The sequence below is a fragment of the Cyanidioschyzon merolae genome, chromosome 9 (assembly GCF_000091205.1).
Source record: "Cyanidioschyzon merolae strain 10D DNA, chromosome 9, complete genome".
Classification (NCBI taxonomy): domain Eukaryota; phylum Rhodophyta; class Bangiophyceae; order Cyanidiales; family Cyanidiaceae; genus Cyanidioschyzon; species Cyanidioschyzon merolae.
The window spans coordinates 169,402-191,325 of NC_010135.1; the positions used below are offsets into that span (position 1 = coordinate 169,402).

General features: G+C 56.7%; 7 protein-coding genes across 7 annotated transcripts; 5 read left to right on the top strand and 2 right to left on the bottom strand.

Annotated features, from left to right (window-relative positions):
* Positions 1–1,043: 1,043 nt before the first annotated feature.
* Positions 1,044–1,481, top strand: CYME_CMI059C (40S ribosomal protein S23; the record flags this gene model as incomplete). The annotated part of the gene is made up of 1 exon (XM_005536191.1): positions 1,044–1,481. The coding sequence occupies one exon, from the start codon at positions 1,044–1,046 to the stop codon at positions 1,479–1,481; it is 438 nt and encodes a 145-aa protein (XP_005536248.1).
* Positions 1,482–5,272: 3,791 nt separating this feature from the next.
* Positions 5,273–6,286, top strand: CYME_CMI060C (hypothetical protein; the record flags this gene model as incomplete). Its single annotated transcript, XM_005536192.1, has 1 exon — positions 5,273–6,286. The coding sequence occupies one exon, from the start codon at positions 5,273–5,275 to the stop codon at positions 6,284–6,286; it is 1,014 nt and encodes a 337-aa protein (XP_005536249.1).
* A 1,373-nt stretch (positions 6,287–7,659) lies between these two features.
* Positions 7,660–10,914, bottom strand: CYME_CMI061C (X-prolyl aminopeptidase, cytosolic aminopeptidase P; the record flags this gene model as incomplete). The annotated part of the gene is made up of 1 exon (XM_005536193.1): positions 7,660–10,914. One exon carries the CDS (start codon positions 10,912–10,914, stop codon positions 7,660–7,662), a length of 3,255 nt encoding a protein of 1,084 aa, XP_005536250.1.
* Positions 10,915–12,518: 1,604 nt separating this feature from the next.
* Positions 12,519–13,724, top strand: CYME_CMI062C (hypothetical protein; the record flags this gene model as incomplete). Its single annotated transcript, XM_005536194.1, has 1 exon — positions 12,519–13,724. One exon carries the CDS (start codon positions 12,519–12,521, stop codon positions 13,722–13,724), a length of 1,206 nt encoding a protein of 401 aa, XP_005536251.1.
* A 1,825-nt stretch (positions 13,725–15,549) lies between these two features.
* CYME_CMI063C (4-hydroxyphenylpyruvate dioxygenase, 4HPPD) lies at positions 15,550–16,722 on the top strand (the record flags this gene model as incomplete). Its single annotated transcript, XM_005536195.1, has 1 exon — positions 15,550–16,722. One exon carries the CDS (start codon positions 15,550–15,552, stop codon positions 16,720–16,722), a length of 1,173 nt encoding a protein of 390 aa, XP_005536252.1.
* A 907-nt stretch (positions 16,723–17,629) lies between these two features.
* On the bottom strand, positions 17,630–19,414 carry CYME_CMI064C (hypothetical protein; the record flags this gene model as incomplete). The annotated part of the gene is made up of 1 exon (XM_005536196.1): positions 17,630–19,414. One exon carries the CDS (start codon positions 19,412–19,414, stop codon positions 17,630–17,632), a length of 1,785 nt encoding a protein of 594 aa, XP_005536253.1.
* A 346-nt stretch (positions 19,415–19,760) lies between these two features.
* On the top strand, positions 19,761–21,182 carry CYME_CMI065C (similar to mitochondrial magnesium transporter Mrs2p; the record flags this gene model as incomplete). The annotated part of the gene is made up of 1 exon (XM_005536197.1): positions 19,761–21,182. The coding sequence occupies one exon, from the start codon at positions 19,761–19,763 to the stop codon at positions 21,180–21,182; it is 1,422 nt and encodes a 473-aa protein (XP_005536254.1).
* Between the last annotated feature and the right edge of the window lie 742 nt (positions 21,183–21,924).

The window sequence follows — 21,924 nt, forward strand, 5'->3', positions numbered from 1 at the left end:
ATTTTGTTCCTTGCTGCTGGAAGTGAGGCGATGGCGGCTGCAGCGTGTGCGCGCTCGCGTTCAGGGGCGCAGATGCGCTCCCGCCGCGCTGCGACTCGCCGAAACGATCCCTCCCGGAGCGTTCGCCCGCAGACGCGAAACGATGTGGCGCCCTATCCATAGAAGCAGGACCCCGGGACATTAGGTCTCACGCGTTGCAGGGTTGTCCCTGAACACGTCACCGAATCGTTGACCGCGCACGGGTCGTTGCGCATTCGCGCGCGTGCGCTCCGCTCGACTCTCGTTCTGCGTGAACGAACGGTGCACCAGGGGGCTCCGTTGGGACGCGTCGCCGCCCAACATTCTAGGTGCTTGCCAGCTGTTGGTGCCGGCCTCTGCGTCATGGTCTTGGGAAAGATTAGCACTCGATGCAAGTCATAAAACAGCTCGATCCCTGCTCCAAGTCGCGTTGCAACAGACCAGTCCCGGGCTTTGGGGCGCGTTCCTCTGTGTCGCGGTGTCGCTATCCAGCCTACGCATTTTGAACTGTCCAAATATGCAATTGGAGGCACCGCCTGCGTGCGTCTCCTAGACCTGAAAGACGAGCGATCTGCATTGCTCGTTGCCCGCAGTCAGCAAATTTATTCGCGCCTGCTCCGCCGAATGACTCCACGAAACACAACTGCTTGACGATGACGAAGTGCCAGACATGAACCCGTAGCACGCACTGCATTCGCTGCAGTGCACGTGAGCGGATCCTGGCGAAGCAGCTGGTACGGCAGGGGGTGGCGGGCGCGCCCTCTCTAGCGGTGCGCAGCGGTCGCCAGCTGGAATCGCACGGCTCCGTCCGCTATGTCTCATTAGATACATTTATGTACGGTGATGTTCGCTGTCATGCTCCGTCGATGCTCCGGGGGCGCCCGCACTGCACCCGCGTACAAGTACCCTGGCCGACAAGTACTGCCAACGATTCAGAAAAGCGCTTCGGAGCTGCTTTGTAGACTGGCTTCCAGACACCGCCAGTTTGGTAAGATTATCACAGTACGGAGAAGAAACCGTAAACGATGGGTGGTGGATTTCCCCGTGGCATTCGCTCCGCAAGAAAGCTGCGCGATCGCCATAAGCGCAACCGCTGGGCGGACAAGAAGTATGCGCGCTCGATGTCGGCATCGGCTTTGAAAGCGAACCCGCTCGGCGGCGCATCTCACGCGAAGGGCATCGTTCTCGAGCGGATAGGAGTGGAAGCAAAGCAACCCAACTCTGCTATTCGAAAGTGTGTGCGAGTGCAACTGATCAAGAACGGAAAGCGGGTGGCTGCTTTTGTTCCCCGTGACGGTTGCCTCAACTTTATCGACGAGAACGACGAAGTTCTTATTAGCGGTTTCGGAAGAAAAGGACACAGTGTGGGTGATATCCCGGGTGTGCGCTTTAAGGTCGTGAAAGTGCAGGGTGTCTCGCTTTTGGCACTGTTTAAGGGAAAGAAGGAAAAACCACGCACATAGGTTCATGGTATACCGGTTATGGGAGCCTCCTTGTTGCCTCGAAACCCCGGTGTTTGCGCTATGTAGCGTGGGTGAATGAGAACTGGGGCACGTTGCACAAAAATGGTCCCGAAAATGAGGATGATATGCTGTGCCTCAGCCGAGCGTCGAAGTAGAGCGTTATGTCTGGGTATCGAAAGAGATCCGCGTTGCGATTCGGTATGCTCCGCGAGCGCTTCGAACTGCAAGCAAGCTTATCGAAAATAACTTGACGGCGAGAAGGAAATCAGGGAGTAGAAAACGGTCGGCGAGTCGGCCCGGGGGCGATGCGAGCGTGCGCAGTCAACTCTGGGTGATCACCTGGCGTTTGGTTCTACGAAGGGCCCCTGGTACGCCTCTTTGCAACCTCAGAGCACGCGCCTCATATAGTTTAATCGCCAGTTTCGCTGCTGGTTGCCTTTCAACTTTGGGGACTGCTTCGCTCGGGTGCTGGTGGCGCCGCGACTCGGCCCGCACAGGCACACGTCAAGAAACGCTCTTGGCGAACGCGACCTATCCGTGAATTGTTTTGCGCAAAACGCTCTGGTTCGGCGGACTTTGCCGCAAGTTCCATCACAGACTTGGGAAGATGCCCTCGGTCACAGAATTTCAGCATGTCATGAAGATGAAACCCCTTTCCTTTCACCCAAAACAAACGGATGCAGCGCACCGCTGGTCATCAGCAGTGCTTGATCTCAACCTGGCGAGTTCCGAACGCTGACTCAGGACCATTCAGGATACCTGCTTTATGAGCCTTCACTCCAAAATCAAGCGCTGCAGGGCACGTGCCCGTACTCGGCTCCAAGCATCCTTCCCTTCTTTGATCCCAGAATGTAGTCTGAGCCTCGACCCTCTCTAAATGTTGGTACAAAGCGATGCCCACGCAGCCGCTAGCCAGGAACGCGACCAGTGTCGCCCAGCTCAGGCCGACAAGGACTCGAGCCTGGAGACAGGCACCAGTCACTTGCGCCGCACTGTAAGCATTGCGTGGGCCCGTAACGGACAGGATAATGGACAGCGATAACCAGACAAGAATCAGGAGCACATGGCCCACGAGATCTATCGCGGCAAGGGTCCGTCGCATCGTACCACTTTGGATACGGTGTTTCAAGTGAAGAAGCGCGGCGCATACCAGCACACCCGTGAGCACTATCGTTATGATACCAGCTGCCTCGGTGAGCGTACAGGCAACGGCTAGTTTAAAACACCGACAGCTGCTCGGTGCTGAGCGTTGCGCCGGGAGTGCAATCAACAGTGTCTCCGTCAACGCAAGTCCCGCTGCCAATACGTAGAGTGAACACCACAGTACAGTTAGCCGCCACGCTGTCGCCGACATGATCAGCACCGAGCACCTCTACAACCATGCATGTGTTGTGGGGAGCAGCGCGCGCTCCACGGTCGCCACGGGTCCAAAACGAAACGAAGAAAAAAACGGTGCGCGAAGCGATCCGATCGCAAGTGTCACGCGTGACATCTGCGATCCCGCACCGGCAACGCGGGTGTCTGTCTCGCGTGCACGGCTGCGAGCAAAATGCAAGGCACCGCTGCAGACTCCAGTGCAGCCGCAGCATGCCCAGCGGGAAGCTTCGAGCACGTCTGGCGTCGGAACGAAGAGCAGGCACCGCTGGAGGCGCGTTGCCGACCCGCGGAAAACAAAAATACCCGCTACTACATGGTACGTGGTCGAGTGGCGCTGTCCCTGAGACCTACCCGCTGGTGGCGCCCGGCTCGAACGCCCAGTTTCCGGGGCGATGCTGCAACGAGCAAGCGCTTGGACGCGGTCGGTAGCAGCTCGGGGCCAGCGCCCAGTCGCATCGGTAGCGCGCTACCGCCGATGTCCATGACGGCGGTCGAGGTATCGACGGAACACCAGCGCTGGGACGCACACACACACACACACCGCCATTCAGAGGGTCTTATTCGATGGTGGACGGAAGGGTTGCAGTGACCAGGCATGCTCGCGATCGTGCGATGCCGGCAATGGACTACCGCGAGACCGGGCCGTTGTGCACGTCCAAATGCTGCAGCAGCGCGCATCCGTGTGCGCCTGCGTAGATGCTGGGGGCCGGCTCCGGCGAGCGATCATCGCCCGCGGTGGTCACGCTGTGTCACGAGCTTGGACACGCACGCGCAAACAAGCACCGCGCGGCTGTTGTTCAAAATGCCCCCGCGGCGGCGGCGGCGGCGGCGGCGGAAGCCAACGCACAGCGACGTGTTTTTGTGCAGCACGTTTCGTTTGTTGGCGCCAATTGCGCAAAATCTGCGCTCTACTCGTTTCCCCTTCAACACGCCTCGTTTGGCTCCCTGTGTACCGCGAGTATTCATTCAGCTCTAAAATGGAAGAGGTTGAGGGTAAATCAAAGCTGTGGTCTGGTGTGCGTTGGGTGTTCTATGTCACCGTAATGACGCTGTCTATTGTGGTATTTGCGTGTATCGCGAACCGTCTGTTCTCTGCGGGTGGCGGGTGCAACGGCTTCAATAGCCGGGACGGCTGCAACTACGCTGTTGCCACTGGCGTCATTTCCTTCGTTTTTCTTCTATTCTGGCTTATATGGACGAGTCTAGAGTGTTTCGACGCTGTGCCGGACTCGTTCGGGCCTCTGCGAGTGATCGGCGTCGAGCTCGTCACGAATTTTCTCGTGATGCTGCTTTGGTTCGTATCCGGCATCGTGCTTAGCGCGCAACAAGACGGAATTAGCAGCTGCACGTCGGTGACGGGCGTTACGTGCGGCTGTGCGCGTGCAGCTCTAGGAATTTCATGGGTGAACTGGGTTCTGGAGCTTGGGTTCTGTACGGCGCTTTTGGTGACTGCACTCAAGGGCTCGTAAAATTTGAGTTGCGGCCACGGCGCGCTACACGCTTTCCAGAGTCGGTAGCGAGCGTTCTCAGCATGGACTGAGGTGACTGCGTCCAAGCTGATGTCGCTTTGCAGTTCGCGGAGCTTGTGCGATGGCCCCGGTGGGCCTCACAGAGAAGACGGCGGGAGAGTCGATGTTGGCAGGCCAGTGCGCGGCGCGAAAAACCGCCACCTGGACGGGGATGACGCTAGACGCTGCGCCCTGCACCGCATGCTGGCAGATCGGGTACCCGCTGGGGATTCAGGGTTCGCACTGAGCATCATTCGTTGGACAAGGAGCGCCGACTTGTGTCATGGGGCACGTTTCGCCCCGAACGATGCCGCGCTCCGTTGCTAGGTTTCTGTTTTAAAGCATCAAGAAACGGTCGGAACGAGAAACTCGTGACGACGCGTGGGTAGTTGACCGACACGAGCCCCTTAGCTGCCGCGCGGTTCGCGTCGAAGCCGCCCGTTCCAGAACCGAGTGCCGCCATCGACCAGAGCAGAAAACCTCGCAGGCTTTCGGGGATAAGCGCACCGTTGCGCCACCGTCGGCGCTTGTCTTCGTCAGCGTCAGAGCAGTGAATTCCGGAATGCCTGTGTTAGCACGCCCTTTTTGCCGTTGCATGTCTCGTGCGCAGATTCCAACACCATGAATGAATCCTCTGGAGGGCCGCAGAGAGACTGCGTGTTATCACTGCTAGCTTGCGCAAAATGCTCGCACGTGTGCAAGTCAGTTTTTCCACGGGCAGCACGTGGATCAGTCGCCATGCTTGTAGCGCTCATGTGGAACGTCAAGCACCGAAAACGAAACGTACCCAACAGTTTCTATACGACTGTATGCTCGTCAAATCATCCGGCTCCCTATGTTCTTCGATGAAACACTGTAAAAGATGCCGCAAGATCTTGAGGTTCCGTACTGTAGACAGGACCGGCAATGAAGAAACATAGACAGACAAAAGGAAAAGCGCGCGTCTGCCGGAGAACGCCGCGCGTTGAACGACGCATGATCAGTTCCGTCCTGAAAAGCGAACGCCTGTTATCGAAGGGCCTGGTGGTCATCTCAAGCGATGAGACTCGATTCAGCGGAAATAGTAGACCTGAATACGGGTACCCACAGAAGAGCAGACCGCACATCCTTAAAAGTGCCCAGCGAGCATTCCGTCAAAATCAGTCCCAGCGGCGATTCAATCTTGTAGATGGGTGCAAATCACCAAACGGGCAGGATTCTTTGAGATCGCATCTTTCATTGAATCACCTTGTCGTCGCTCTTTCCCTTATTCTTCTGTTCTGCTGCCAGATAACTTTCCAACATTCAACTGCGGCTGCAGAACACGCAGCTGAGCTCGGCAACGAGCTGCTCTTCGTGTCAACTGCTTCTCCCTGGTCCAATCCAGTCGAAGCCGTCTTCGCTGGTGTCAAACGCCATTTATACGCTAACCGATCAACAGATAAGTCGTTCTCTACCCTCACCAGCCCTGTAGTGCTGTTTATCTCCACTGTTCTTGCGCAGGCGGGAGCGGAAAGACCCGCTCCACACTGTGGGCATACTCATCACGTTGAGAGTGAAGAAAGGCACTGGAGTATTGATAGGCACAAACGCGCATCGAAGAGGCGAGCTTTGGAAACACCGTCCATCCAGTACGTCCGAACCCCGAGGGAAGACACAAGTACAGAGTATACCAACCAAAACAATACATCCCAGCCAAGTAGAGGAGAGGGCGAAGGAGCTGGTCTCTGTAACCAAGCACGAAGCATTCGAGCAACACCGCGAGTAGCATTGGCAGAACTGGTTCAAGGTCTCTCGTTTACAGTGACGATGGAGACAGACACGATATGCATCTGCTTGCACTGGGTGAACCATTCTCCTGAAATGAGCAAATCGATTCATGTTCAAATGCTCCCGGTACATGAAGACGGAGACTTGTCGATGAGCGTAGATTCCGGCTAAAAAAGGCGTCATGGCCGTCGTCGTATCCCCAAATGAAGAGGACTGAGCCACAGACTTGGATGGTGAGCAGATGAAGCGGCTCAGCAATTCCAGGAATCCGTGGTACAGTCTGTCGGGCATGATGAACCCCGGGAGACATTCCACCACTTCGAATGACGGCGACAGGACCCGCTCGCCGTTCTCGGGCCTCTGAACATCGCATCGAACAGGATTGGATGCTTTATATGCTTTTGTCGGCGGGTAAAGTAATGGATCATATAGATGATCTTCGGTCGGCGTCCATGAAGCCACACGTATGTCGGCGACAGTTTCAGTCGTCCAGAGGCCAGCAGCGTGCAGTCGTCAATGTCTTGCATGCAATGAATAAGAAAACGACCGAAAAGTCGTATCGTTTCCTGGTAGCATATGGCGCTGGACGTGCCGTAGCGCGCAAGGGCTGCACTCCTGCTCCGCCCGGACCAGAGCATTTAAGGTGTGTAGGAAAGGATTCTTTACGATTCCAACCGAACCGCTCAGGATGACATGTGCGCATCACGAGCACGAGTACAAGCAGAGACTCGTAAAGAGAAAGCAGATGAAACAGCGCGGGGTGCCTTTTGTGGTATACGGTGCGCTCACCGAACGTCAGATGGAAGGCCAGTCACAGCGGAGAGGCCTGCCCTGCAGCGATTCCGCCAGCAACCGTGCGCGCACGCATCTACCGCTTCGAGATTTGAACGCCCCGAGCAGCGTTGGGAAACGCCTTGGAATTCCGAAGTATCCAGCTGCTCTACCTCAAGCGAACTTTCCATGGCATCGTTTAGGACTCCATGCAGGCATCGTACTGAATCACCGAAGACTTTCGATGGAAACAACTCAGTCGCAAGTGGGGACAGGGCTGGATGCTCGCGTGCAGCTCGGCACTCGAATGCCACAATCCAGCAATGCATCGAGGCTGGAGTGCTGCACGCAAGGATCTACACAGGGAACAATGGCCCGGTGCACTTGATCAGACATCATCGTGTCCGACAATTCGATACGTTTGCGTATGTGCGTCGACCGTTGCCGTAAATGGATTATATACGCGTCTTGATGACAAGCTGACGCATGTTGTCCAGATGCAGGTCGAGATGCCTGCTCGCGAATCCCGATATGTCTCTACCGTTGACGCCGTGGCAAGCGCGCCTCCGCAGCGATGCACGGATGCTGCGTGTGCGTGGCACGCATCCGTCACGTGACATCATCCGTGTATCGCGGTGCGTGGCAGCACTCTGTGGACACGACGACGCGGGATGCACATGCATCCCGGCGTTTGCTTCGGATGTCTATAGAGCGTCCGTTTTTTTCGTCTTTTATCGATAGGTGAGTCTGGATCGGATGCTGAACCTGGGCCTTTACCGAGTCGACGCTGCAGACGTCGCATTCCGAAGCGAGTCCTGGGCCAGCAGAGAACGCTCGGTTAACAGACCAGCACGCACGACGCGTACTGGTTTCTTCGGTGTATTGCGGGGGCGGTTGCTTCCTACCTCTTCGATGCGTCGAATCGTGTCCATACCGTCAAGAACCTGCCCCAAAGGCACGTATTTGCCGTCCAGATACCCGGCATCGGAACCGGTCGTGATGAAAAACCTGCCGTCGCCCTCGTTGCGGTCGTTGCGGACCAAACCGACCAGACCTGCACGATCGAAGCGCAAGCGCGGAGCTTCTAGTAACCATCGTTCGCTTCGGGGCACTGGGTCACCCGCTTGCAACGTCAGTCCCGGCACAATGCGGTAGAATGACGTGTTCGTGTACCTGTGGATACAGCAGTCGAGGAAATGTGCACTCGACACAGGCGCCACCTCGCCAAAGACTCCAATAACGATTCGACCAGCCGGTTGGCCATCGATCTCAATGTCGAGGTAGCAGCGGTCAGTGATCTGTGGGGCCAAGTCGTCCAGCGCCTTCAGCGCAGAGTCGCGCTTCGCGCCATTCGATTCGCTCGCAGCCAGAGCCGTGCTTTGCAGTGACATCGTTCGAGCTGAGGCAGCTGCTGTAGGCGGCGTACCGTTAGACAGCTGATGCTCCACAAATCTCTGCAGTGGAATGTCGGAGGCGTTGCAGGTTTGCCAAGATTCGGGTGCGCGTTCCAGATGCGTACCTACGAACCCTGATGGCAATGCGTCTGTGTCCGCTGCAGAAGCAATGACAACAGCGGAAGCAGACTTTGGCAAAGAAGCTCTTGTTGCTGTTGGCGCTTCTGGACGGGCCTCAGCAACACGACCTGGACCTGGCATTGGAGCCATTGCAGCGTCGACAGAGGCGAACGGCAGCCATAAACTCAACGCGCTCCAGGCTACGGCCAGGATGATAGCACTTGCCTGAAATGGCACTTGCTTACGTCCAACCGAATCCGAGGAGCGTGCACCACCACCGGAAGGCGCACCAGTAGCGGTCTCGTTGCGCGTAGCACCAGCGGGGGTATCCCCATGCGACTGGCGTTGGATGGGTGCACAGGCGCGTTCCAGCCACCGAAGAACAGCGGTCTCGTTACGTTCCTTCAAGCACGGTGCAATGCGTTCATACACTTCACGATGATAATGATTCAGCCAGGCGATCTCTTCATCAGACATCTGATCCAAGTCTAGTAAATCGGTGGATATCGGGACCATGGTCAAACGCTCAAACCCCAGAAACCGCTGACCACCAAAACTGCGCGCCGTCTCTACTGGTCGAACCACGAGCAGATTCTCAATCCGAATACCAAATTCGCCATCCTCGTAGTAGCCGGGTTCGTTACTTAGAATCATGCCTGGTCGTAAGCCAACCGATGCAGCGTTCATTCTCGGAGAGATGCTCTGCGGGCCTTCGTGGACGTTCAGCGCTGCCCCGACACCATGCCCCGTGCCGTGGCGATAATCCAGACCCAGACCCCATAGCGAGCGTCGAGCAAAGCTGTCCAGCAGTGTACCAGGGGTATTCTCTGGGAACACCGCCGTATCAATCGCAATATGGCCCCGCAGCACGCTCGTGTAGCAGCTCCGCACGTACGCGTCAGGTTTCCAAGTCGTGCGTTGTCCGCCGAGGAACAAAGTGCGCGTTACGTCCGTGGTACCGTCGACGTACTGGCCGCCAGAATCCAACAGGAGCACGCTATTCGGCTCCCAGGTCCGACATTCATTCGGATCCGCGCGGTAGTGGATAATGGCGCCATTCGGACCGAGTCCCGCGATCGTATCGAATGAAGTGAATAGGAATCCTGATTCTTCGGCGCGAAACGCGGTGAGCCTCTCCGCGATGATGTGCTCATTCAATGCGCTGTACTTGGAGCTATCTTCACTGATCCGCTCCACCTCTGATTCCAGCCAGTGAAAGAACCGGCAAAGAGCGACTCCGTCACGAAGATGTGCCGCACGCATCCCAGCTAATTCCACGTCATTCTTGATCGCTTTCATCAACGAGAGCGGTGTGGTATGCAGATACACTGCCTGAAGGCGACGTCGGAGGATCGCTGGATCCTCTTGAGCGGCAACGAAGCTATCCGCATCCAAGCCAGCGGCATGAAGCAGCATAGCCAACGAGACACTCGAAGGATCCATCCACAGGCGCTGCTTGCCTGGGCCGTAGTGTTCCCGTAGATACGATGCACACGCTTCATAGGGGCGCGTCTGAACCCCGTTCGCACGCAAATGTTCCTGGACGGCGACAGCGTTCGCCCCATCAAGTTTGGATGTGTCTACGAACAGTAGTGCGTCGCCCTCGCGGGGTACTAGGCCGTATGCCAGCACAACCGGACAATGTGGGATATCCTCCCCGCGAATGTTGAAAAGCCACGCAACCTCATCGAGCATGGACACGAAGACGCCGTCGACTCCTTCAGACATTTTTTGCCGGATTGCGGCAATTTTCTCCGCTGTAGATTGCCCAGCGTACTCCAGTGGATGAACTCGTACTGGGTTCGTCGGTAGCGACGGGCGCTTTGCTCCCCAGATCCGATCGACTGGGTGAGCCACAGCCTCCGGCAACGGCACAAGATGGATATCGAGTTCGAGCACCCGGGAAACCCAGGCGTAGTGATGCACAAGCGGGTCGATGCCGACGCGATAGATACGACCAGCGCGTCTATGTTCACGGGAGCGTTCGGCGAGAAAATCTTCCAAAGTTGGCGTACCTGGCGTGCCCGTCTTCATGAGTCGCCAGCCCTCGGGCAGCTGCCGCTCAGCCTGAAGGAAGTACCGGCCATCCGTCCAAAGATACGCCTCCGCGTCGCTGCTGGTCACCAGGGCGGTCCCGGCGGAACCAGTGAAGCTCGTGAGGAACTCGCGTCGCGCATAGTGTGGCGGAGGATACTCCGACTGATGCGGGTCTGCAGTTGGGACAATGAAAGCGTCGAGTGACTGTGAACGAAGCCAGCCTCGAACTGCCTCAACTTTGTCCGCAAGCGCAAAGACGTGGACGTGTTTTCGATGTTGCCTTCGCGGTGTCTCTTCTTGGGGTCGATCTCGTACGAGCCTTTCCTGTCGCCTCGAACTTCGAAACCTGGTCCAGAGAAGCCGTCTGTTGCTTGGCGCTCCAGGAGCAAACGGCCGCCGCGTTACCAGACTGAGGCAACGACCGAGTTGTGGCTGCGACAGCCGTCCCGACGCCACGCTACCTGTGTGTAACCACATGCAACCCGAGTAACGCGCACTGACAACGCGGATTAGACGGCGAGCTCGTAGGTGTTAAGAATACAACCGCACGACTTTGAACCTCGTTTGTTCGACGGTCAACGAAAGCCTTATCGCAAAGCACGTGCAAAGTGTTTATTCGACTCGCAGTTAAATCCGTATCACAAAGCACGTGCAAAGTGTTTATTCGACGCTCAGTTAAAGCCTTCTCACCCAGCACTTGCAAAACACTTGCGCAAACGCCACCGAACGACGCGTTGTAGAGTGCAGCGCTGAAGCAATTCGGTACTCAGCACGTGGCGGAACGTGTGTCGCGGGTGTACCGTTTGCGAGCCCCGATGTGTCCGAGGTGCCTCCCGCGTCTTTCTCGTATGGCGAGGCGCACCAGAGCAAGTCGTTGATCAAGCTTGCGGTTTAGGATGCTGGGCGTGTCCCGGAAGTCGCAGAATCCATGGTTCGCATTCGCTGGCAACTGCAGCACCCTGGACGCCCCGCATGGATTAGCAGCATCGCCGCGACTGCCATTACAGGTAACCGCACGCGACTCGTCACCTGGGATAGCGCGTTACCTACTGATCCATTCCCCTGCTGAATTGTGCTTCAATGCCGCTGGGATTCGGTGAATATCCGGAGTGCCTGTCGCTTTACAACCTGAGTCACAGTCCAAGTACATCGACCTCCGTTGTGCCGGGTGCTAAGATGCCTCCAGAAAACCCACGATTGCTGTGCTGAACACCGAGGAAACATCCCATTCAGGATGCAGCACGGATGAAATGAGCCAAAACGCAAGGAAGCAAGTGAGGGAAACCCGCTGCTACACCACAGCGCTTTGGGGTCATCGCATCGATGAGAACGCACCCTTACCTCGACGGGAAACCCGCTGCTACACCAGAGCGCTTTGGGGTCATCGTATCGATGAGAACGCACCCTCACCTCGACGGGAAACCCGCTGCTACACCACAGCGCTACGGGGTCATCGTATCGATGACAACGCACCCTCACCTCGACGGGAAACCCGCTGCTACACCACAGCGCTTTGGGGTCATCGCATCGATGAGAACGCACCCTCACCTCGACGCATGCCATTTTTGGCGCCGCGACTGCCGCCGCCGCTGACTGCCAGCGTAACGTGGCAGACGTTGGGCAGCGTTCGCAGCCACTAACACACATCCTACAAAAACGAATAAGCAGGCGCTCAGCGTTCCGTACCACGAACTACGGCACAACGGATGTGCGATTCAGGGATACAAGCAGGTGTGATAGTTACCTCCTTTTTCGTCATAACGTACACTACAGTATAGATCGACGCACTCCTCGACTTTTGGCTCGTGGCGCACGCTGCAGTCCCAGGTGGTGCTGGCTGCAACCCGAAAGCGCTAGGGAACACCAGCTTGAACCCGTTGGTGGTGGCGGTGGTAGTAGTAGTAGTCATAGTGGAAGAGCTTGCGCTGTGGTCGACCACGAGCACCGAACACGTTGCGTCGCACCGTTGGGCAACTCGGTGCAAGCCAAGTTCACGCTGGAGTCGTTGACTTGCTTGCTACACTGTAATCGCGCTCACCGATCGCACGCAAGGAGCAGAGGCGCAGCAATCGAACGCGAGTATGCGAGAAAGACATCGTCTACGGGCTGGTGAGCTATGCACCGCAAGTAGCGGAACGCCAAGTTTTCTTCTGGAATGTTTCAACAACGTGCTTAGTGGGTGTCACTGGTGGCGGTCGCGAGAGCTCCCTCACGATACGGGCAGTGTGTCGAAGCGACGCGTCTCCGAGCACTTGCACATCCGCAAATGGCCATGGGCGCGTCTCTGCAAGTGTTTGATGGTACTTGTCATTCTGGTTACGTTCGTTCCATATGATTGGTGGTACCGCTACATCCGCGGACCCGAGCCTGTGACAAGCTTTCCCCCCGACGTGTACACTGGATGCGCTGCTGATGATGCGCCCGTTCGCTTGGCAGTCGTGATGCCGCTAACTGCCCGTGAACTTGCTCGCGCGGAGGCGAACCTCCGGAGCTGGGCATTCCAACCTGAGCTGGCGCCCTGTGTCGGTGATCACAGGGAGACTGCATCTGCGCCATTGGCTGATTTTTATTTCTACTTCGATTTGCCGTTAGATTTCGACGAAGAGACCGTTACAGCTGTTGAGAGGCTGAAAGCGTTACTGACCGAGGTACCGGCGAACGTGAGCCGATGTTTCGGCTCGTTCTCGTTCATATCGGCAGACATGACGCCCTCAGAGTCACGCAATACGTACAGACACAGTCTGCTGACTACCCAGGTGGCAACGCGAGGAACCGTGACTCAGTTTTATCGCCTGATCTTGGATCATGCCCACATGGAGCGATATTACACACATGCGTTCTACATGGAGACAGACACGCGGCCAATGCGGTCGGGCTGGTTACAGGCTCTGTACCGAGTCACCGACTCTTCTGTCTGGGTCAAGGGCAGCATCATGCGCTACCCGAAACCTACTGTGCTCGGTTTCGAGCCCTATCGTTCCATATACCTCTATCATATCAACGGGAACGCGATCTATCGCCTGGGTTGTCCGTGTTTTAAGTCGTTTCTGCGATCAGTCCGCGAAACGTATCGCGATTACGCATTCGACACGAGCATGGCCTTCTATCGTCTGGAATTACGACGTTACGCGCTCTTTCAACGGATTGCACACCGCTTTGCGTTTACGGATGTCATGGCAGACTGGTGCGACTACGAGTTCTCTTTGAGTGATCTCGGAAACACGTTCCTGGTCCACGGCAAGGCACAGTTAAGCCACTACGACTGGCGCAAGCTGGGGCGCTACTAGCTGGTTTCCTGCGAATCCCAAGTCGCATCTCTGTCTGCATGCTATCGTTGGGTGCATTGCATCACAATCGGCTTTGTGTTGGCCTGGAGTCGCCGCTCTCCCGCTGTCCAGGACACGACAAAGCTGTCCCGCCTACGAAGCGCGGGCCCAAGAGCCTGTCATCGCTTCACGTTCATCGTTGTAGATCCGTACGCGCTGGTGCTTATCACGGGCATTGGTAAAGAATACGGGGAAACGATGGAATGTGCGAGACCGGTATCCATTTGTACGGGTGTGCACGAATGGATGCGTCCGGGCGTACACGTGACGGCAGGAGTACGTGTGCTTCCGTTCACTGAATGGGTTTCAGATGAAAATAGGACATTGAACGGCTGACTCTGTTCTTGCCTCGCGATTTTTCCGAACCCGTTAGATGTACGGACTCGACATTCGACGTCCAGCAACAAAGGCTCACAGATTCACACGTTGTTTCAGAATCGCCGGTCATCGTTTGGGAATCGCTCCTTTGATGCGTTCCAGCTGGAATTCGTTCCGTTATCGACAGTATTTATGATTCCTGACGCCTTCGAACAAGGATCCGTAAAATAAGCGACATTATGATTCAATGCATGCGAATAGGCCTCTGTACCTCTAATTTCCTTACATCTCTCATGATCAAATCGCGTATGCTTCTAGTTTTCAAGCGTTCTATTTCGAAGCAACATGTTAGCCCAGCAATTGCTGCCGCGGGATCGACAAGAACGAAAAAAAACGACGTCTTCCGTTGCCGACACATCCAATAGCGCATGCCGGCACTTCACTGAACTTGTCAAGTCCTATCATCGATTCAGGTTGAATAGCAATTTCTTCTCATTGTATGTTCACGAACGAAAATTCTTTCGACAGGAACACGGTGCCTCTTGCAGAATATGCTTCCAGGGGTTCCTGGCTCTTCTCTTTGTATGGAAAAGGGTCTTGAGCTTGGGCTCTAGTTCAGACAGCGATCGTTTCTAATGGAGCATGCATCACCGATGCGCACCAACTCAGCGTAGACGGATAGAAAGCTCTCGACTTGTTCTTCAACCTGAATTTTCTTGCCTGTACTTGTTTCAGCACGGTCAAGATGCCGCTCCACAAATCCCTTACTGAATGAGGCATCGTGCACTTTCGCATCCAATATCCACGATGCTCGTCGAGGGGATCACCCAGAGAACGCCCGTGATGCTTAGGCACTGCAGCGCTCGCAAAAAACGGAGCAGAGCATCGACAAGAAACTTCTGTACTCGTCACGGGGATGCACCCAGGGATGAAGCGAGCGTTGAGGTTTCACGAGGCAGCACGCTGACCAAACAGCGTCGTTGACATCCGGGTACACCAGAACACAATCCATGCCAGTTGTACAACGAGCGCATCGAGACTTTCTACCGAGCACATGAATCTGGCGAGCGATTCATAGACCGCGAATTTTTCGTACATGCATCAGCTATGTAAAAACAGAGCCGGAAACCGTGAAATCTGGATGCGAACGCTTCCGTCAACATTCGTCGACTGCCTCCAGCAGCGCCGCTGGAGGCACCAGCGAGACCTGCGTTCTGAAAACCAGCGATTAGAACCACGAATAGAAAGCAGTCGCCCGAAAAACCCAAAAAGACTGGCGTCCACGACACCTACAATCGACCCGAACCATTCTATGGACGCCCGAGTTCACCAACTGGACCCGCTCCATCGTACACGGAAACAAGCGTATCCGGAGCGAGACGTAGGCGTATGGCATCGACACCCGCCTCGGTGCAATCTCCCGAAAACGAAGCTTCACGCGCTGTAGCACCACACGAGCACAACAAACATGGTGCAGGCTGCAACTACGGAGACGACCGGCTTTACAACACCAGTTTTCCTCGGTTTCGACCACATACATCTCTACGTTGGAAACTGTCTCCAGGCGGCGGTATTCTACGCGACTCGGTTCGGGTTCCGAGTCATCGGCTACCGGGGGCTCGAGACTGGCTCTCGGCGCCTGTGCAGCTACGTCCTGCAGCAGGGCCGCATCGTGTTCGTTGTTTCTTCGGCTATGAATCCTGACGATGCTGAACTATCATCATTTCTCTCGAAGCACGGTGACGGGGTCAAGGATGTCGCGTTTGAAGTCGAGGACGCCCGAGCGGCGTTCACGTACGCTGTAGGGCGCGGCGCGCAACCCGTACAGCCGCCCGTCGAACTCACGGACGAGAACGGCACGGTGACTGTGGCAACTGTTTCGGCTGGCTACGGCGACCTGGAGCACACGTTTATCGATCGACGTGGCTGGCGGGGAGCGCACTTTCTGCCCGGGTTTGCTCCGCCGCCGCTCGATATGGCGGCAGAGTCGACGCTCGTCCAGGAGGTGTTCCCCGAGTGTCTGCTGTCGCAGGTGGACCACTGCGTGTCGAACCAGCCTGAACATGCCATGGAGCCGGTTGTCAACTGGTACACTGAAAAGCTGGGGTTTCATCGTTTCTGGTCTGTTGACGACAGGCAAATACACACCGAGTACTCGTCGCTGCGCTCTGTGGTGGTAACGGATGCGCACGAACGGATCAAGATGCCGGTGAACGAACCAGCTCCCGGCAAACGTAAATCCCAAATCCAAGAATACATTGATTACTTCGGCGGGCCGGGTATTCAGCATATTGCACTGTATACACCGGACATTCTCCGCAGCGTGACCGCGTTGAGGGAGCGCGGCGTCGCCTTCATCCAAGTGCCACCAGCGTACTACACGCTGCTGCGGGAGCGACTCCACAAGGAATGTATTCAGCTGAAGGAGGACTTGGATACCATACAGCGGCTGGAGATACTCGTCGATATCGATGAAGACGGTGGGTACCTCCTGCAGACCTTTACCAAGCCGGTAAGTCATCGGCCGACACTCTTTTACGAAATCATTCAGAGACATCGGAACACGGGATTCGGTGTAGGCAATTTCAAGGCGCTGTTCGAGGCCATTGAACGCGATCAAGCGAAACGCGGAAATCTGTAGACATATCGGCAAGGGGTTTCACGTCTACACATGGATCCACATGGACTAGGCACCGGTATAGGCATCGATTGCCCAGGGCGGCAGCGTTGTTGTTGGCGGAGCATCCTATGCGCTCCTAGTACTGCATTCCATCGATGTCAGCGAGGGTACCTACGGTTGCTTTTCGGCGGATTTCCGAGGCAAGGCGTTGTCTGATGGACGCCATCCCGATGAGCGATATCCATTGAGCAATCGGGGACCTATGGTCAGAATAGGCACACGATCGATCAGAGAGAAAGCCTGTTGGCGAGTTCACAGGCGAAGCAAGGCGTTGTCTGATGGACGCCATCCCGATGAGCGATATCCATTGAGCAATCGGGGACCTATGGTCAGAATAGGCGCGCGATCGATCAGAGAGAAAGCCTGTTGGCGAGTTCACAGGCGAAGCAAGGCGTTGTCTGATGGACGCCATCCCGATGAGCGATATCCATTGAGCAATCGGGGACCTATGGTCAGAATAGGCACACGATCGATCAGAGAGAAAGCCTGTTGGCGAGTTCACAGGCGAGGCGCTTTCAGGGCGCTACACGTGAAACGCCGTACATGCACAAGTGCGTGCATGGACGACGGACTGCAAGCGGAACGTGTATCCGACACGAATGCTTGCACCGCCCGCAAAGATACAAAAACACATAAGGTGCAGTGTAAAAGGCATGGGTACAAACCTCTATCCTCAGGCGAATCGCAAATCGCTACAAGCAGCTCGGGCATTGTGTATCAGAAACAGTTAGTGGCTCCGGTTCGTGGTTGCTGCTGCTACTGCTACTACTGTTGTTGCTGCTGTTGTCGTTGTTCTTGCTGTTGCTGGTGGCAAGGCCTGCGCTGCGGGCTCGCAGATGGCGTCGTTGCATCCACATCGAAGCGCCCCTCACCAGAAGAGCCATCTTGGCGCGTCCAAGGGCGGTTGCAATACCGCCGTGGAATGCTGCAATGTCGTCCAGCCTCCGATCAAAAGGCGTTTCAGTGCGCTACTGATGAGCTTCTCAAGGGCATGCAGCGGCACCATCGAGAGCGCTGACGATAAACTGCCCTGTAGCGCAGGATGATACGCAATCGTTGAGGCCTGGTCCAGACGATCTCGTCTGGACAACATGTCATTCATTTTTGCAGCTGTTTGAACAGGTGCGCCATCTGCTCGGTTCATGGCACCGCTGTCTGGCGTTGTGTGACACTTGTCCAGCGATGGTGAATACTCTTGTCGACGCACAAGTCGCTGTTGCTGCTGCTGCTGCTGCTGCTGCTGACGAAAGTGCATTTCGTTCATGGTCAGCAAATAGGAGCGTACTGCCTCAGAGACTGCCGCAGAGGCCACCTCCTTTAAAACCTCCTTCTCTTGCAGAGCCACTCGGGTGATTCGTTCGAGAAACGGCGACGTCGGTGCGCTAGCAGCGGTCGTCGACACCGCCACTGGCGAGCTCTCCACCATCGTTTGCGTCCGATCAAGGTCCGACGCCGAACTCGCTATGTCTCGCAGAGGTGCCCGGTCTCGTGAAGCATGTAGCGCGCGAACCGGTGTCGCTTCAGACGGCAAGCATTCCGATGCAAAAGTCACTGCTAAAGCGCGTGCCGCATCAGCCGGTCTCGCCAACCGTGGCGACGGAGACGAAGCAACCCCCATCGAGCGACCATGGTCAGGATGACGTTCCTGGCCGCCATCCTCCAGCAGGATAGGCATAGCGGCTGCAACAGCAGCTGCGACGCTCTCGCTGACAAGCCGGCGTCCCGCTTCGGTGGAAGCGAAATTCAAAAGCACCGACAGGAAACGAAACCGTGCAGCATCAGCGACACCACTTGCCGCGCGTCTCTGCGAACGTTCTTCCTGGTCAGCAGCCAGATGCGCTCGAACAGCTTCAGAGACGGCGGCACAAACAATGGTTTGGGTGAAACGTAGCCCCGACTCGCCGCTATCGATCAGAAGCGACAACCACTCAGTGGACCAGTGCCCGGTGGTGCCGTTCGATGACCCCCAAAGCCCATTGCGACGCTTTTGTCCTTCTAGCTTCGCTGTTGCACCCTCCTGTGGTGTGTTCTTCGAGTGCAGCTCGCGGAAGACTGCAACCAATGATGGACGTAGCCCGAGTGGCGACGCAGCCGCCGCTGGCCGGCTCAGAGACCGCTGCGGTGCTGTGTCGTGCTCACGGGCTGCACGCACCGCAGCGCTCACAAGGTCCGCCAGAAGCGACCGCACGGGTTCTCGGCAGAGCAAAGAGAGCAAGCGCTCCAGACGTTCGGTCGCAGCTGCGTCCGCAGTATCGGGAGCAAACGCAGAGCGCAGGTCGCGAGCAGCCTCCGCAGTGACCTCGCCCAGGTCAGAGACAGCGTCTGCTAGTCGTTGGGCACGCTGGTGTTGCACCCGCAGCCACTGACATAGCGACTGACCTTGGCCAAGCCCAACACGAACGCCCTCGTACACGAGGAGTGCACGCAGCGCCCGCGATAACTGCCAGAGCCACCGTGGCGATGCACGCTTCCCAGTGTTCGCTTGGTGGCCTCTACCGGCTAGCCAGAAAACGAGAAGGGAAGAAACTGCCGCCACTATTTCAGTCTTCAAAAATGATAAGCTCGTGGGACGTGTCTCGTTCAGCGACGCAGGCTCCTGTCGTTGACTGCTCGTGGCGGCTGCAGGTCGCCGTGCCGCAGCGACTTGCTCCATGCCTTTTAAAACCAGCTTTGCGCCGTAAACCGCCGGCACTCACGTACCATAGGCAGCGCGAACGCTTCCGCAAATTCAAAGTATGCACGAGAAACCAGCGTGTCCGGTTCGTCGAGGGAAAACCCCCCAGAAGCACCAGTCTTCCCAGCGGAAATAGCGCTGATGCGAAACAGACCGGAATGCCGGTGCCTGGTGGAGGACCTCCAGCGGAGCGCGTCGCCCAGTGCAGCGCATCTCGAACAGACCGCTTCAGGGACGCTGCGACTTTGGTACGCTCAAATGATGGGTTGAAGCTTCGTTTGGCATCGGCGTTACTGGATCTGAATTCGTCGAAGCGACGGTCTGAATGTTTCTGCGCCTCCACCAACGTTGGCCGTGGCGGAACTATGGACCGTGGCGCGGACGATGGCTGCTGCCTGCGAGGGACGCAGGGACGCCAGCGTGCAGGAAACAGGTGTCTGTCGTGGAGCAGTCGCGTCAATCAGTGCTCGACTGGCGATTCAATAGACTGCTCCAGGCAGGTTTCTACGGACTCGGCTCCCTGCTGGCGTACGGTCGAGCACCGGCAGTGCGCTGGACAAGCAGCGGCAGCGTACCGCAGCGTGAAGCCCCCATTATCGCCAAAACGCTGCAGCCCGTACAACCTACTGGAACTACCGCAGATGCTGGCAAGAGTACGTCGGAAGGAGAGCCCTGGGCGAGTCTCGGGAGCTCGAGTGCACCCACTGCAGAGCTGCTGGCGCTCGAGATTCGCGCCGAGTCCCCGCACGCCTTCATCCAGCGACGACTTGCAAAGGCACTACTCGCTGCTCGGCTTCGCTTACCGTTGCGTGACTTGCGCGTCGTCGATCCAGCGTTCCGGAATGAAGCTCCAGTCGTGCTCGCCCGACAGAGCGCAATCGTGATTCACCTCGAACACATCCGCGCTGTGGTCGAAGCTGATCGGGTCACGCTGTTCGACCCCGAGCAACCCGCAGTCGAGGCGTTCCTCCCGCAGCTGCACGCTCGCCTGGCACTGTCGAGTCCGCGTCCCGCGTTGCCGTTTGAGCTGCGAGCTTTGGAATCCATCCTGGTGGATGTCTGTAACAGCCTCATGCGTGAGATGCGGTATCTGGTTCCTGGCATTGAGTCCTTGCTTAGAGCGCTCTCCAGCGACGACGTTGCGGGAGCGACTGCCTCAGCGGCCGCTGCTGCGGATGCCAGCACCACACCGAACAGTACCGCTGGCGATGCCTCCTCGATCCCACCTGATGTGATCATGCTCGATCGTTTGCTTGGTGCCAAGAACAAACTGAACGAATTACAGAATCGGGCGACCCAACTGCGCAACGCATTGAATGAGGTGCTACTTAGCGACGAGGATATGTCAGAGATGTATTTGAGTACCAAAGCGGAGAGCGGTCATCGACGACGTGTTGATCAGCACGAGGAGGTAGAGATGATGTTTGAGAACTACCTCAAACAAATCGATAGTTTGGTTTCAGAGATTGCCTCTCGTACGCAAGCGATCCAGAGTACCGAAGACTTTGTGCAGATCAAACTGGATGCGCTGAGGAATCGCATTTTGCGGCTGGATTTGGTTTTGAAGCTGGGCTCGGTATCTTTGAGCTCGGGTGCGCTGGTAGCCGCCATATTTGGGATGAACCTGCACAGCACGCTGGAAGAGAGTCAGCTCGCGTTCTTGAGCGTCACTGGCGGCCTCGTGGGTATAAGCGGCCTTGTGTTTCTCGGTGGTGCTGCGTACTGCCGCTATAAACGTTTACTGTAAGCGGCGCAGTGCCGGCATGTGCCGCTCGGCGGCGTTGCGTCGGGACCTGCGCACTTGCTCGGGGCCTAGTGCCAGTGTATCCGGGTGTCATTTGTTGTGGCAGACGTATTCCGACTGGTTAGAATTCGGGAAATGGAATCCGAAAGCAGGGCAAACATGCTCCCTAAGAATGACTCTGGTGTCTGCGGCTGCAGTGGCTGGTGCGGCTGCCGACGCAGGTTGCGAACAGGATCGAACGACGTGGACGAGCGGTGTCTGGGCCCGGCACGACTCAGACGCGAGCTTTCCACGTACCGAGAAACCGGACAGCTTGGACGCTGCGGCGACTCTACGTGGTATCCTCAGAAGAAGCGCTGCAGCAGCTGCGGGAACGCTGCACAACCGCAAGTCACTGGCTGAGCGTAAACTGGGTAACCAGCACGCCTACGCATCGCGTACCTGGACAGATATGCCGCTACCTAACGCATTGAGCAGGCAGGGACGTTCTTGCGCTGTGCACTACGGTACGCGCATGTCATTCCATGCAACGTCGTGCCATTTCTGTTTGTGGTATACGAACACCACTTTCGATGATAGCGTCCATTTGGCGGATAGGTTCGCGAAGTGCGTCCCCGAACGTAAGCTCGCTTTGATTTACACACACACACACACACACCCGTGAGCATTGAGTACGAGTATCCCACCTGAATCCCGAAACGAAACAAGGCGGACGCGGGATGGGAAGGTTCCACGGGAGGCGGGG